This window comes from Corvus cornix, chromosome 3 (assembly GCF_000738735.6).
Source record: "Corvus cornix cornix isolate S_Up_H32 chromosome 3, ASM73873v5, whole genome shotgun sequence".
In the NCBI taxonomy this organism is placed as follows: domain Eukaryota; kingdom Metazoa; phylum Chordata; class Aves; order Passeriformes; family Corvidae; genus Corvus; species Corvus cornix.
In genome coordinates, this window is record NC_047056.1 from 11,093,718 (window position 1) to 11,105,470 (window position 11,753).

Sequence of the window (11,753 nt, forward strand, 5' to 3'; positions counted from 1 at the left end):
GTTTTATATTTTCTCCTACCTGGTCTGCTCTCCACGTATTGACTGAAAGACTGGAGCTGAGTTTTCCTGACAGTCGAGTCCTTGCTGAACACAACGGGATTTCTAAACCGTTCTGCTGCTTTTTGTGATCGCTCAGCACGATGTTCCTCTGTTCCATTCTGCTGGGAAAAAAACAGACACACAACAGTTTCTTTTGTTTACAAGCGGGAAGACATTAATTTGAAAGGTACGTTTTTGTGAGGGGACAGGACACAGCTTTTACAAAGTGGATTTCACAGCTCGGGCTGTGGTTTATATTGGATGGAAGTATCAGCTGCTGGGAAAAAAGCAGAAGAGTGATTAACTTTTGCTTTTTTGTTTGTTTGTTTAATGTGTGGTGGCAACGACTGGCTTTTTGCTCTGTGGGCACCCTCCTGCAGAACTCTCTACTTTTTTACCAACCAGACCTCTTCATTGTGACCGGCATTTGCCAGCAATGCCGATTTTAAACAAAAAATCGCTCCTTTGCACCTTTGCAGTGCCAAGCCCCGCGTGTGCTGCTGCCAAATAGCGGCGTCTCTGCCCCTGAACACGATCTGTATCATTTTAAAGCGTGTTGCTTTTAGCCTCTCTCCCTGCCCGGTACAGAAATCTGTCGTTTTCTGTAGTCCCATAGACTTGTATGACAAGAAGAACTAGTTTCTAATTTTATGCCCATTGAGATAAACCACTAATGCTGGATGAAGTCTAAAAGGTAGGATTATAATGCTACCCCACTGAACTGCATTTCATCAGCTATAACTTTCCAAAGCCAGATTTGTAAGTAAGCCCTTTACAGCTAAGGAAACTACAATTATCTTTTCCAGGGCTTCCTATGTTAATACTGGTAACAAATTCAAATGATTCTATCAACACGAAATATCCCAGAAGACTGAACCACTGTGGTGTGTGGAAGCTGCAGATACCGAGGTGCTGTGTACCAAACAAATATTTCATTTTATACCTAATCTTTTATTATTTTTATTAAGTGTTTTGAAAGTAAATAGGGAAAGGCTAAGATGCATGACTAATAGCTAAGCCTGCTGAATGCTGAAACTGGTTATCAAAAGCTACCAAGACTTTGCCCTTCCTCTGCATTGAGACAATCGGTAATGAGGGAGTTCTCCAACGGCCTATTCTCTCGCCTCAAGGAGGCCGGGGATACACAATCCCCAAGGGAAGGTAACAGTTTATCCTTTTCCACAAACACAGAATGCCTCATTTAGAAACCTGTAAACTGCATTTTATTAAAAAACAAATCCACCTCAATGCCAAGAGCTCCATGAGAACAGATGGACACCATATATTCCTTATAACGCCGCCTTTCAAGTCCTCCTTAGAAAAGACGCACACAGAGATAAACTGTTAAGTTGCACCTTTTTGTGGGAGTACCTTAAAAAGAATTAACTCCCTCACAAATGCTTTTTATAAAGACAAATACCATTTTTATCATGTTAGGTGATACCAAATTACCCTAAGAGGCAGCCTGTGTGTCATTTCACAGAATTAAGGTTAAACAAGTATTGCTTATACCTCTGGATGACTTTTCAGCTGCACTAATCAGGTGGTTGTAAGATTCTGGTTAAATAAAAGGTGGTTTCCTGTTATTAGTTTAATAACCATCTGACAGCCTAAACCAGAGTCTTTACCAAAATAAACAAACATGGCTAATTTTTTAGGCCTGGCAACATGCTAAAATATCAGTGTGATTAGCTAGTAAATCCCATTTTAAGAAACCTTTTTATGACTGGGGACTTCTGCCACTTTACAAATGTATTCCTCTAAGCCCACTAATTCAGTTAGCCTTTTCAATCCATTGTATTATTCTTGGGCCAGCTTCATTTTGCATTAAATCCACTGCAGAAAGCTAAATTGAACGCAAAAATCAGACTTGATCCAGGCTTCCTTTTGTTCAAAGATAGAGACCGAAAGTCCTCTGCTGCTGCCACACACTTTCATCACCAATTTATAGGAACCGACAGTGTAAGGGAAAAGCAATGAAAGTCATTGTTTTGGGACTTCAAAGCATCTCTGTATCTGGGGAAGGAAATCCTTTCAGTCAGCAGTACTCTCCCCACAGACTGCAGGTGGGTGAAAAGTTATACCCAACTGGAAGTGCCCCAGAGCCATAGGGATATTAATGACATACAGGGACTATTTTTAAAAAATAGAATAGCAAGAACACAAGGGGTCTAATTAAGAAAATGAAATAGAAAATTGATTGGTGAGCACTTTATGCTGAAGTGGTGAACATTAAGAATAGGCAAAGTGCCCATACACACCACATACTCATGTCTGTTTTTCTCAGAAGCACTCATCGAGCACCCAAAGTATGTAAGCCTTTAAAGTGTACCACAGCTTAATTTTAATGTAGGAAAAACAGAGGACCCGGACTGGGAGGGAAGCAAATCTCTGAGAGTCCAACCCCACTCCCATTCAAGTCAGGTAGTCTGGCTGCTTGGCTGCTGATTGCACCAGCAGCAGGATGGAGCCCGTGCTGCATTTCTGATATCAGTAACAACCTGAGCAGGCAGAATTTGAGAGACCTTCTTATACCTTTGAGAGACCTTCTTATACCTGTTAGTGTTCTGCCAATGACAAGTATCTAGATTTTAAAAAAAAAAATAAAAAAAAGAAAGAAAACATGTTGATCAATCAACAGGAAAAAACCCAGTGCATTGCAAACTATGTAACTGCACTGCCACAAAGATTTTCTGTGTTTCTGACTCTGAAGGATTTGGTAAGAAATTGTTTTCCTTCTCACAAAATACAAACCCTCGATCATAACACACAGGTACCAAAACAAAAGCATTAAGCAAAACTTACCTTTATGTCTTGCTCTGAGCTATCTGTTACAGTTTTCTGAGCAGCACTGGAGAGTGAATTTGCCACCTGTGGCTGAGCTTCTAGGAGCTTCTTCAGCTTCAAATCCACCAACTTACTGTTTTGTTCTGCTAAATATGCAAATACCACATACAACAGAGTGAGATGCATTTCAATGCAGACTCACTACAACAATGTAGCAACTTAAAAGGTAGATTTAATTCACTTTGCTATCATTTTGAACTTAAAAGAAAATAGAAGGAATTGTTTTTGTGATTGGGATTGGCGCAGGATTGTGTAACGTACATGGATTTTTTCTTGGAAAACATACATGGCACTCAGTGGAACAAGTAAACATGCTTGCAGACAGCAGGTGAAAAACATAGAAAGTAGATAATGTTTAAGTTACTCCCAATGTGTACATACCTATACTTTGGTATAAAAACACACTTAAAAAGCCATTTATTTAAAGATGACAATTTATCATATAATTTACATACTGATAACCCCTCAAGTGTATGAACTACTAATTCCTCCTAAGGCTTCTTGGCACAGCTTCTCATAAAATTTCAGTATCAAAAAAGACTACTTTCTAGTAATAATTTACTATGATTTATAGAATATGTTGAAACTGGGAGTCATAAAATGCTTCAGAACTGCATCGAAAGGACAGACTCGAAGTCTGCTGAAGCCCCCAGTTTTTTAAAATCAATTTTAGCAACTTGGATCAGAGCCCAAATAAATAGCAGTTGAGAACTTTACCTCCCACTAATGCTCATTCTGTATGTGAATGTTGACTGTATGAATTTGTAACACACCTACACACGTAGTTACCCACACACACACACACACGTAAGAAGGAGGGAAGGTGTTAATAACAAGCTGCAGCACAGAACTGTGGAGCTGTCCCTGGGCAGGGAAGCAGAGGAACACTGGCACAGAAGCCCCCAGACACACACTCTACATGCAGCCCCATGTGAGGACTCGCCCCTGCACTGGAGCCAGTGGAGCATCACCTGCACACATAGGATGCACTTACACCTGGGCCTTGGGTCACAGGCAGAGGAAAGAGCAGCTCCTGTGTTTTCCCACGTGCACAACCTGAGTTTTCCACTGCAGGCTGGTGACTTCCAGCTGGTGTGGAAAGCAGAGTCATGACTGCTTAGCCACATAGCTCCTTCCAAGGTTTGGAGTGCTCCAATACATATTAGCCAAAACATTTTTGGCATGCGGGCAGTCAAATGCTGCCTGTCTCCAGCAGCAATGGGCTGGGCTGGATTATGAAGGATAGTTTCCCTTTCCTCTGGCACACCCAGTCAGGGTGTCCTTAACTGAGGCTCACATGTAACTACATGCACATTCTTGTGGGCTTATACATAAACACCATGTAATAACTATAAGAGGTTCACAACATGTAGAAGTACTGACAAACACAGACAGAAGCGATACTTAAAACCAAGAAGCAGTAAAAATAAAGTTTTCTCTTCTTGAGAGAGATGGGAGGGATGAGTATTCAGCAGGTGAGTAATTAAGGAAGTCCATAATGATCCCAAATGTGAAATGTCCCTTATAGTTGTACTTTTAGGTGTTCCCAGGAGATTCAGCCTTCATTAGAACTTGGTATGAATTGGCAGATTTACACCAAAATCCATGTACCCTGATTTCTACCACAGCACTAGACTGCTTTCTGTACTACTGCCCATCCTCTTTCTTACTTGTCTGTACCTTTGGCTACTACTGAACCACAAAATGATGTCCCAGTTTTTTTTCAGAATGTCTCCCCATGGTAGACTGGGAACACTGGGCAGTGGGTTTGTATCCCTGAAAAGGTACCTCTCAAAACAAAAAAGGCCCACAGAAAGTAAGTCACTGGGGCAATGTGACAGGACTATTCACATATTCATTTTCTACTCCTCCTAAAATTAACCAGTTTTTACTGGAAAATTATTTGACTGGATTCTGCTTTAAGTACGCCAAATTCAAATGCTGGAAACACTAAATATATTCTCCTACGTGTCTGGAAATCCTCAAATAGAAAAAAATAAAGGACATGACTCAAATGTTTTGCATGCACGCAAGACTAGGAAGTGCTATATACACATCACTGTTGGTTTAATTTACAAAGAAAAACCACTAAATTAAGTTCTGATTTAACATATTATGGACTACACATTTGGGTCCATCTGGCATGGGCAGAATCAAGCCAGAGGATGCTGAAGATGCTCTCTCTTGTACTGCCTGTTTCAAGACACAGTCCTGTGCTGGCCAAGCTACTCCAGGCCCAAGCTAACTTGCAGTGAGCAGAAAGGCCCTGGCAGAGAAGCCCACCACAAACAGAGACCCCAGGCACTCCTCAGGGCTGAGTGGAACAGGCAGACTTGTACAGAGAACAAACTCCTTCACCAGCCCTCTGCAAGCAGAGGAGCCTCTTACGGGTGGGCAGTTCCTTTTGCGTAGCTTTGAAGATCCAGCTCCTTTTGAAATAAGCATCTCCCTTGTAAGATTCCAATGCATTTAGCACCACATTTATCACTTCAACTCCAGTTTGGCTTGAAGATTTTTGAAAGGGGGGAATACCACTCCTGTGACTTCATGTGTTTATAAAACCCCTGTTATACAAACACTGTTAAGTAAATAGGACTACTTCTGCTCGTATTTATACCTCCATGCCCCTACTGGGGTAACAAGGCGTAAACACAAGAACTGGTCCTCGGGAAGGAACCAGAGAGACACCAAGTCTGTATTAACAGAGAAAGACACATTTGCTCCTCTTCCCTGAGCAGATGGGCCAGGATGGCAGTGCAGAGTGGCAGCTCATCCCTCTGCCTACCTGGCACAATCCAGGCAGGGTGCTTTCAGGTGGCTCTGCTTTACCAATGTGGCCTGGGGTTCCTTTCCCCATCAAAAGAGCAAGAGACATTTAAATCTGACATTGTTGGAAATAATGATTTTGTTGATTTTAAATTTCAACTAAACATGAATGCAGGATATTAAACATGAGGGTTTAAAAGACCTGAAAAGGGTCACGGGAATAAAGCTGACAGAGAGACAAGCAGCACATCAGTATTTATATGACGATGGAGTGTTAGTCATGCAAAATACACAAAATAGCCATTATTTAAATTACCCGTTGAATCAAGGTCATTTTCTAGGTTAGTAAGTTCATCTCCACCTCCAGTAACAGAGCATTCAGGAGCCTCCTCATTAGTATCTATCTCAATATTATCATCATCCTCATCCTCATCTGTAGGAACACACAGCATTAAGGTTAGTACTTTCATATGTACATGCAACACATCACTCAAAAAAAATGAATGCTTTAGAGAGCCAGCTGAGTTATGATAAAAATGCAACTAATTAAGTAAGTCTGGAAGGAGACTCCACTCTGTCCACTTATGGATTTACCTTTAAACTGAGACAATTCATTAAACATATGGGGTCTCTGCTGGAAACTCCTGCTCCAATAAAGGCAGAGTCTGGCTTCAGCAGTGGCTGTCCTCTGCACTGAACCTCTGGGTATCTCAAGTCAAAATGGTTTCCCCCAGGCTCTCAGTTCTCCATATTGCAGAATGGGTGCCAAAGCTGCCATGTGGCAGGTTTAGATGGGTCTGGGCAGCAGAAGGACCTTGAGCTGCTGGCTCCTGAGAAAGGTTCCAGGTACTGAGTTCCCAGCCTGGTGAGACTTGCTACTCCTCACCTTGTATAGTACATCCCAGAGCTGGGATCACTGTACCTTGCCTAGGTGTTGAAATCTCCTTCTGGTAGAAGGAGGAAAGCTACCACCTGGAGTATCATGCTCAATCAGGTGCAGTGAGAGCACACTGATGAATTGCTGCTTTCCCAAAACCACAGGATGGGTCAGGTTGGAAAGGACCACTGTGGGTCATCTGGTCCAACCTCCCTGCTCAAGCAGGGTCCTCGCAGAGCACATGGCACAGAAGTGTGTGCAGATGGTTCTTGAATATTCCCAGGCTCCACAGCTTCTCTGGGCAATCTGTCCCAGTGCTCGGGCACTGCTCAGTGAGGAACCTCTTCCTCATGGTCAGGTGGAACTTCCTGTGCCTCAGTTCCTGCCCGCTGCCTCTTGTCCCATTGCCCGGCACCGCCGAGCAGAGCCTGGTCCATCCTCTGAGCCCTCCCTGCAGACACTGACACACACGGATGAGGTTCCCTCTCAGTGTCTCTTCTCCAGCCTGAACAGGCCCAGCTCCCTCAGCCTTTCCTCAGAAGGGAGGGGCTCCAGTCCCTTCATCATTTGCCACCCTCTGCTGGACCCTCTCCAGGAGCTCCTTGTCTCTCTTGTCCTGAGGAGCCCAGAACTGGACACAGCACTCCAGATGTGCCTCACCAGGGCTGGGTAGAGGGGCAGGATCACCTCCCTGACCAGCTGGCAATGCTCTTCCTAATGCAGCCCAGGATGCCATTGGGACTGGGCCACAAGGGCACTGCTGGCCCATGGACAGCTTGTTGTGCACCAGCACCCCCAGGTCCTCCTTCCCAGAGCTGCTTCCCAGCAGGTCACCCCCAGCCTGTGCTGGTGCCTGGGGCTGTTCCTCCCCACGTGCAGGACCCTGCACTTGCCCTTGCTGAACTTCAGGAGGTTCTTCCCTGCCCATCTCTCCAGCCTGTCGAGGTCCCTCTGAAGGGCTCACAGCACCCCGGGGTATTGGCCACTGCTCCCAGCTTTGTGTCACCAGTGAACTTGCTGAGCAGGCATCTGCTCCTTCATCCAAGTCATTGATGAATCAGTTAAAAGTGCTTTACTGCACTACTTTTCATCAACATTGTTTGTAAGCTACATACATTTTAAATAAAATAATAATTGTAATTATTTTTTATGGGATCTTTCTACCAAGTTTCTCAGAGCAGCTTATGAATATCACTCATAAATGAGCCCCATAATGTTTTATGAAGTAGGCGATTATTATAATTACAATTATGATGATGATGTAGGTAAATTACGGCACAGAAAGAGTAAGTTACTTGAGGAAGATCAAATAGCAAGTTCTGAATTGTGAAGCAGATCCCAGAAAAAATCCTGACTCACCTTTTCAATACAAATATATAAGAAATTGGAGTCCATAAAAGCTAGATTAATACTTTCAAAGTAAGTAGATGCATTGTATTTACTCACTTTTAAATCTCATATCAAATGCTATCTACACTTGTTCAGACTTACACTAGCATTTTTTTCCTATGTATGCATCATGTGTGTAAAAATTATAAAAAAGAGTAGGGTAAAGTGTGTCTGAAGAAACACGACAGAGTAACTAAAGGAACTTTAAAACATCTCAGATAAGAAAAAAATACAAATTATAAATACAGGATATGGGTACATTCAAATATCATACAAACAAAAAAAGATCCTAAATACAGTACCAAGATGCCATAATTCTGAATACCAGAAGTTTGGACCAGGATTGGTGCTGATCATTCGTCACCTGTCTTGGAAACACACTCAACCTCATTCCCAGACCTGAAGCTTGCACTTTAGGCCCATGCTGCTGTCACAAAGGTCATACAGCTGTATCTTTACTTTATCCCTTTATCTCCACAGCACCTATAATTTCCATTTTAGGAGCCTGTAAATTTTTTTATGTCTACTACTTTTTTCTAACCAGCTGCTCCCTCAATTCCCCTGTAACTAATCAACATCTTCCACAGACCTCTGCTGATATTGGGTAAGGCTCTTGCTGCAACAGACAGGAGCAAAGAAGTTCCAACTTCAGTGTCTTATCCAACATTGGCTGTGTGTGTGATGGAGCAGCAGCCTGTGAAGTAGGAGCCCTGTGCTTCAGCTGAGCACCATGGCTTCCCTGGGCTCCCCTCCATGAGTTCTCCTTAGTCTCTGGAAGACTCAGCTTTCTTCCATGCTGCCCCAGATTGAGCCAGAGTGATGGAGAAGAACACCTCTTTCCAGCCAATCCAAGATCTGCGACCAGACCTGGGACCTGACCTTCAGGTGTGGAAGTGGGTGGGCAGAAACACTCCTGACTCTCTGAGACACCCTTTCTGTTCCCACTGAAACTCACACAGGTGATCCTGGGATCTGGACTCCTGTTGTTTCAGGAAGTGCAGAGGTAAATGAAAAAAGTGGAAGGGCACAGCATGATCTTCATGAGGTGGAAAAAAGGATAAAAAGTAAAGGGATAAGCAGCAGACTGTAGAGAAAACAGAATGGTAAAGCAGCAACAGCAGCAGTTCTGATAGTTTTGAATTTCCTTTAAAGCTGCTCTACTGTTTCTGATGAGGAGCTGGACTTTGCACACCATTATTTATAATTTATATTCCCTCATGATGATGATGTTGGAAAAATTCAGTGGCTCTCAGGCCATGGTACTCTCAAATACATCCTGGAGTTCATAGGGGCACACAGAAAGCATGCCTGGGCTACTTCCAATGTGGACATTTGGAAGAGGTAGAAGGGAAGAAAGGAGGACACTGTCATGGCAGAGGGGAACCAAATCCACCTGGAGCCTAGAAGCAGGCAGTGACTTTTGGAATCACCCAAAAGAGTCAGCTCACAAGGTCAGCTCACAGCTACTAGTCACCTCACTGGATGCTGGATGTGTCAAAACAATCTAAACAAGATGACAGGGTTTAAGACTCCTGCATACGAAGGAATGCTTATATCAGATTATTTGATTTTCTTTAATTTAATATAGCAAGATGAGATCAGAGGCATTGCCTCTGACACCACCATTTTAGGAAACAAAAGAGATGGGAATGTGGAAGACACCAGTTTCTAGTATCAGATAATGACCTGACCTAGTATTTAATTTAAAGTTGGCAGATTTTGACTGAATATGATTATCAGGACATTTACACTTTATTAAAAAAAAATCAATTAAAAGCAGTAATTTGAAGTCATTTCAGAATTTTTCAAGTATCTTTAAAAATCTAGATTCCTTGATTTAAATTACTCCAGGGTTTTTTCCAGTTCAATGCTCTTCCTGTGTATTAAAAGGGAAATGTGTTTAGGGAGCATGTTACAACAAGATTTTGCAATTATAAATGATAAAAGGAACAACATGACGAAGAGATAACAGATATCTTTTATGAAAAGAACAAATTGCTAGGGTGAAAAACTTAAAGCTCTTGGTCTAGAACCAGGGCAGACATTTAGAAAAGGACTGAAGAACTGCTTCCTTGAAAAGTACATAAATTTGAATCCTAGAAAGACAGCAAAGCTTTACTATGTCATGAAGGAATTAACAAAATAAAAGATAAAGGATTGAGTCAACAACTAAACAGCACTGACCATCACCCACACAGCATGGACTACAGTCTGGACTGGAGAGAGAGAAATAAGTATCTTTTGGAACCATGTGGAAATGCCAGAATGTTGGTGGGAAAGGACCCAGAGGCATTTAATAGCTTTTACGTTTTACTATTCAGATTAAGGTCAGGCCTAATTTGTGGTTAAACTGATATTCTCTTGACTTGGTTTAAGCTTGTCCACATGTGAAGGAGCTGCAGCTGACTGCATCAATTTCTAGATTAAACGAAAAAGGAGTAATTTTCATGGTGAAGCAAAAGTATTGATGGGGGCTGGATCACGTTACTGGGAGAAGCTGCACAAACAGTATTCACTCTTAAGATGTCTCCAGCCTTCAGCATTGTCTGTGGGAAGTCCTTCAGGCTTGTGGATGGTGAGATATTTAGTTTATTTACTTTCAGGTACAGAGTTCGCTTTAAAGCTACAGGATGTGACAGGAGCCTCTGCACAGCAATAAAGACAGCAAAGGCAGAGAATGGAAGAAATGCAGAGTTGAAATACTGGTTCCGTGTACAAGAAACCTGATGTCAGGACAAGAAATTACAGCAGTAACTGCCAATGGATAGAAATACTGCCTGCTAAAAATACTGAGGACCTAACACTGGTTTCATGAGTTGGAGACTAAGCATGATGAGTAAGGCTGTGCCACCACGTACATTCCCTGAAAATCATTGCCTCAGAGTTGAAATCTTGAACATACCCTGTCCTCACCACCCCTGGGTCCAAGCCGCTTCCTCACACTGATGCCAGCTCAAATAAAGGATGGAGGTGTGCCAGAGAGTAAGGAAAACACACCACCCAAACCCCAGAAGAGTAGACGGGTGTTCCACTGCACAGGGACAATTCCTAGATAATATGTCAATTCCTTTGTCCTGCTGCTGCTAGGAAAAGGGGGGATATTTGGATCTCTATCTTGATACTGTCCTTGGATCCATCTCAAGGCATCTGCTTATCGGCCTGAAGCTAGTAGGACATCTAATAAATTTGAAGCTGCCATCCCAAACCCTCTGGCAGTTGGCAGGAAGAAGTATTTTCTGTCTCACATGCCAAATAACTTATGAAAAAGACTGCATTTCATAGCTAGGGATGCTGCTTATCCAGGAAAGTTTCAACTTGCCATAGGCGTTTGAGTTTTTCAGACCTTGATTAAATAAAGCCTTTTAACAGAGAATATTGCACCACTGCCAAAGCATGAAATTCTTAATGAGCATACAGAAACAATGAAAGAGATCATGTTTTTACCTACAGTTGTAAGGAAGAAGATAGTCTTTAAAAACTCCAAAATCTCAGAGCTGAAAAGTCACTTTTTTTCTGAAATAATTGAATTGAGAGTAAAATTATTTGGTACATTCCCTTTTTGTAAATCAAAAAGTAATTGCAATCAATGCAGAAGAAGAGATTAATGATGTATAATGGGCAAGACAGCTTGATAGACGTAAGATAATAAGCTTGTCTTGGGTATTGTGTAGGGAATACAGGACTACACAATAAAAATGTGAATGCAGTTGAGGAAACACTCAGAGTCCAGTGGTAGTAAGGAGACTGTCTATTAAATCCTAATTTTTGGTGGAAATTGAAAAACAATAAAGACTAAACCCAGAAATAATTCCAATTCATTTGGTTTGTTAAGTGT

The 11,753-nt window shown here is 42.2% G+C and overlaps 1 protein-coding gene across 11 annotated transcripts in view; it reads right to left on the reverse strand.

Moving 5' to 3' along the window:
- The window catches only part of EHBP1 (EH domain binding protein 1), a 211,591-nt gene that overhangs the window by 39,785 nt on the left and 160,053 nt on the right, over window positions 1-11,753 (reverse strand). For 3 of the 11 annotated variants that reach the window (XM_039568463.1, XM_039568458.1, XM_039568454.1), the window contains 3 exons: window positions 5,969-6,085; window positions 2,845-2,972; window positions 20-161 (listed from right to left, as the gene is read on the reverse strand). In XM_039568463.1, the coding sequence (XP_039424397.1) occupies window positions 20-161; window positions 2,845-2,972; window positions 5,969-6,085 (387 nt within the window). The remainder of the gene's footprint in view (window positions 1-19; window positions 162-2,844; window positions 2,973-5,968; window positions 6,086-11,753) is intronic. The other 8 variants (XM_039568459.1, XM_039568457.1, XM_039568464.1 and 5 more) reach the window with 6 other exon arrangements.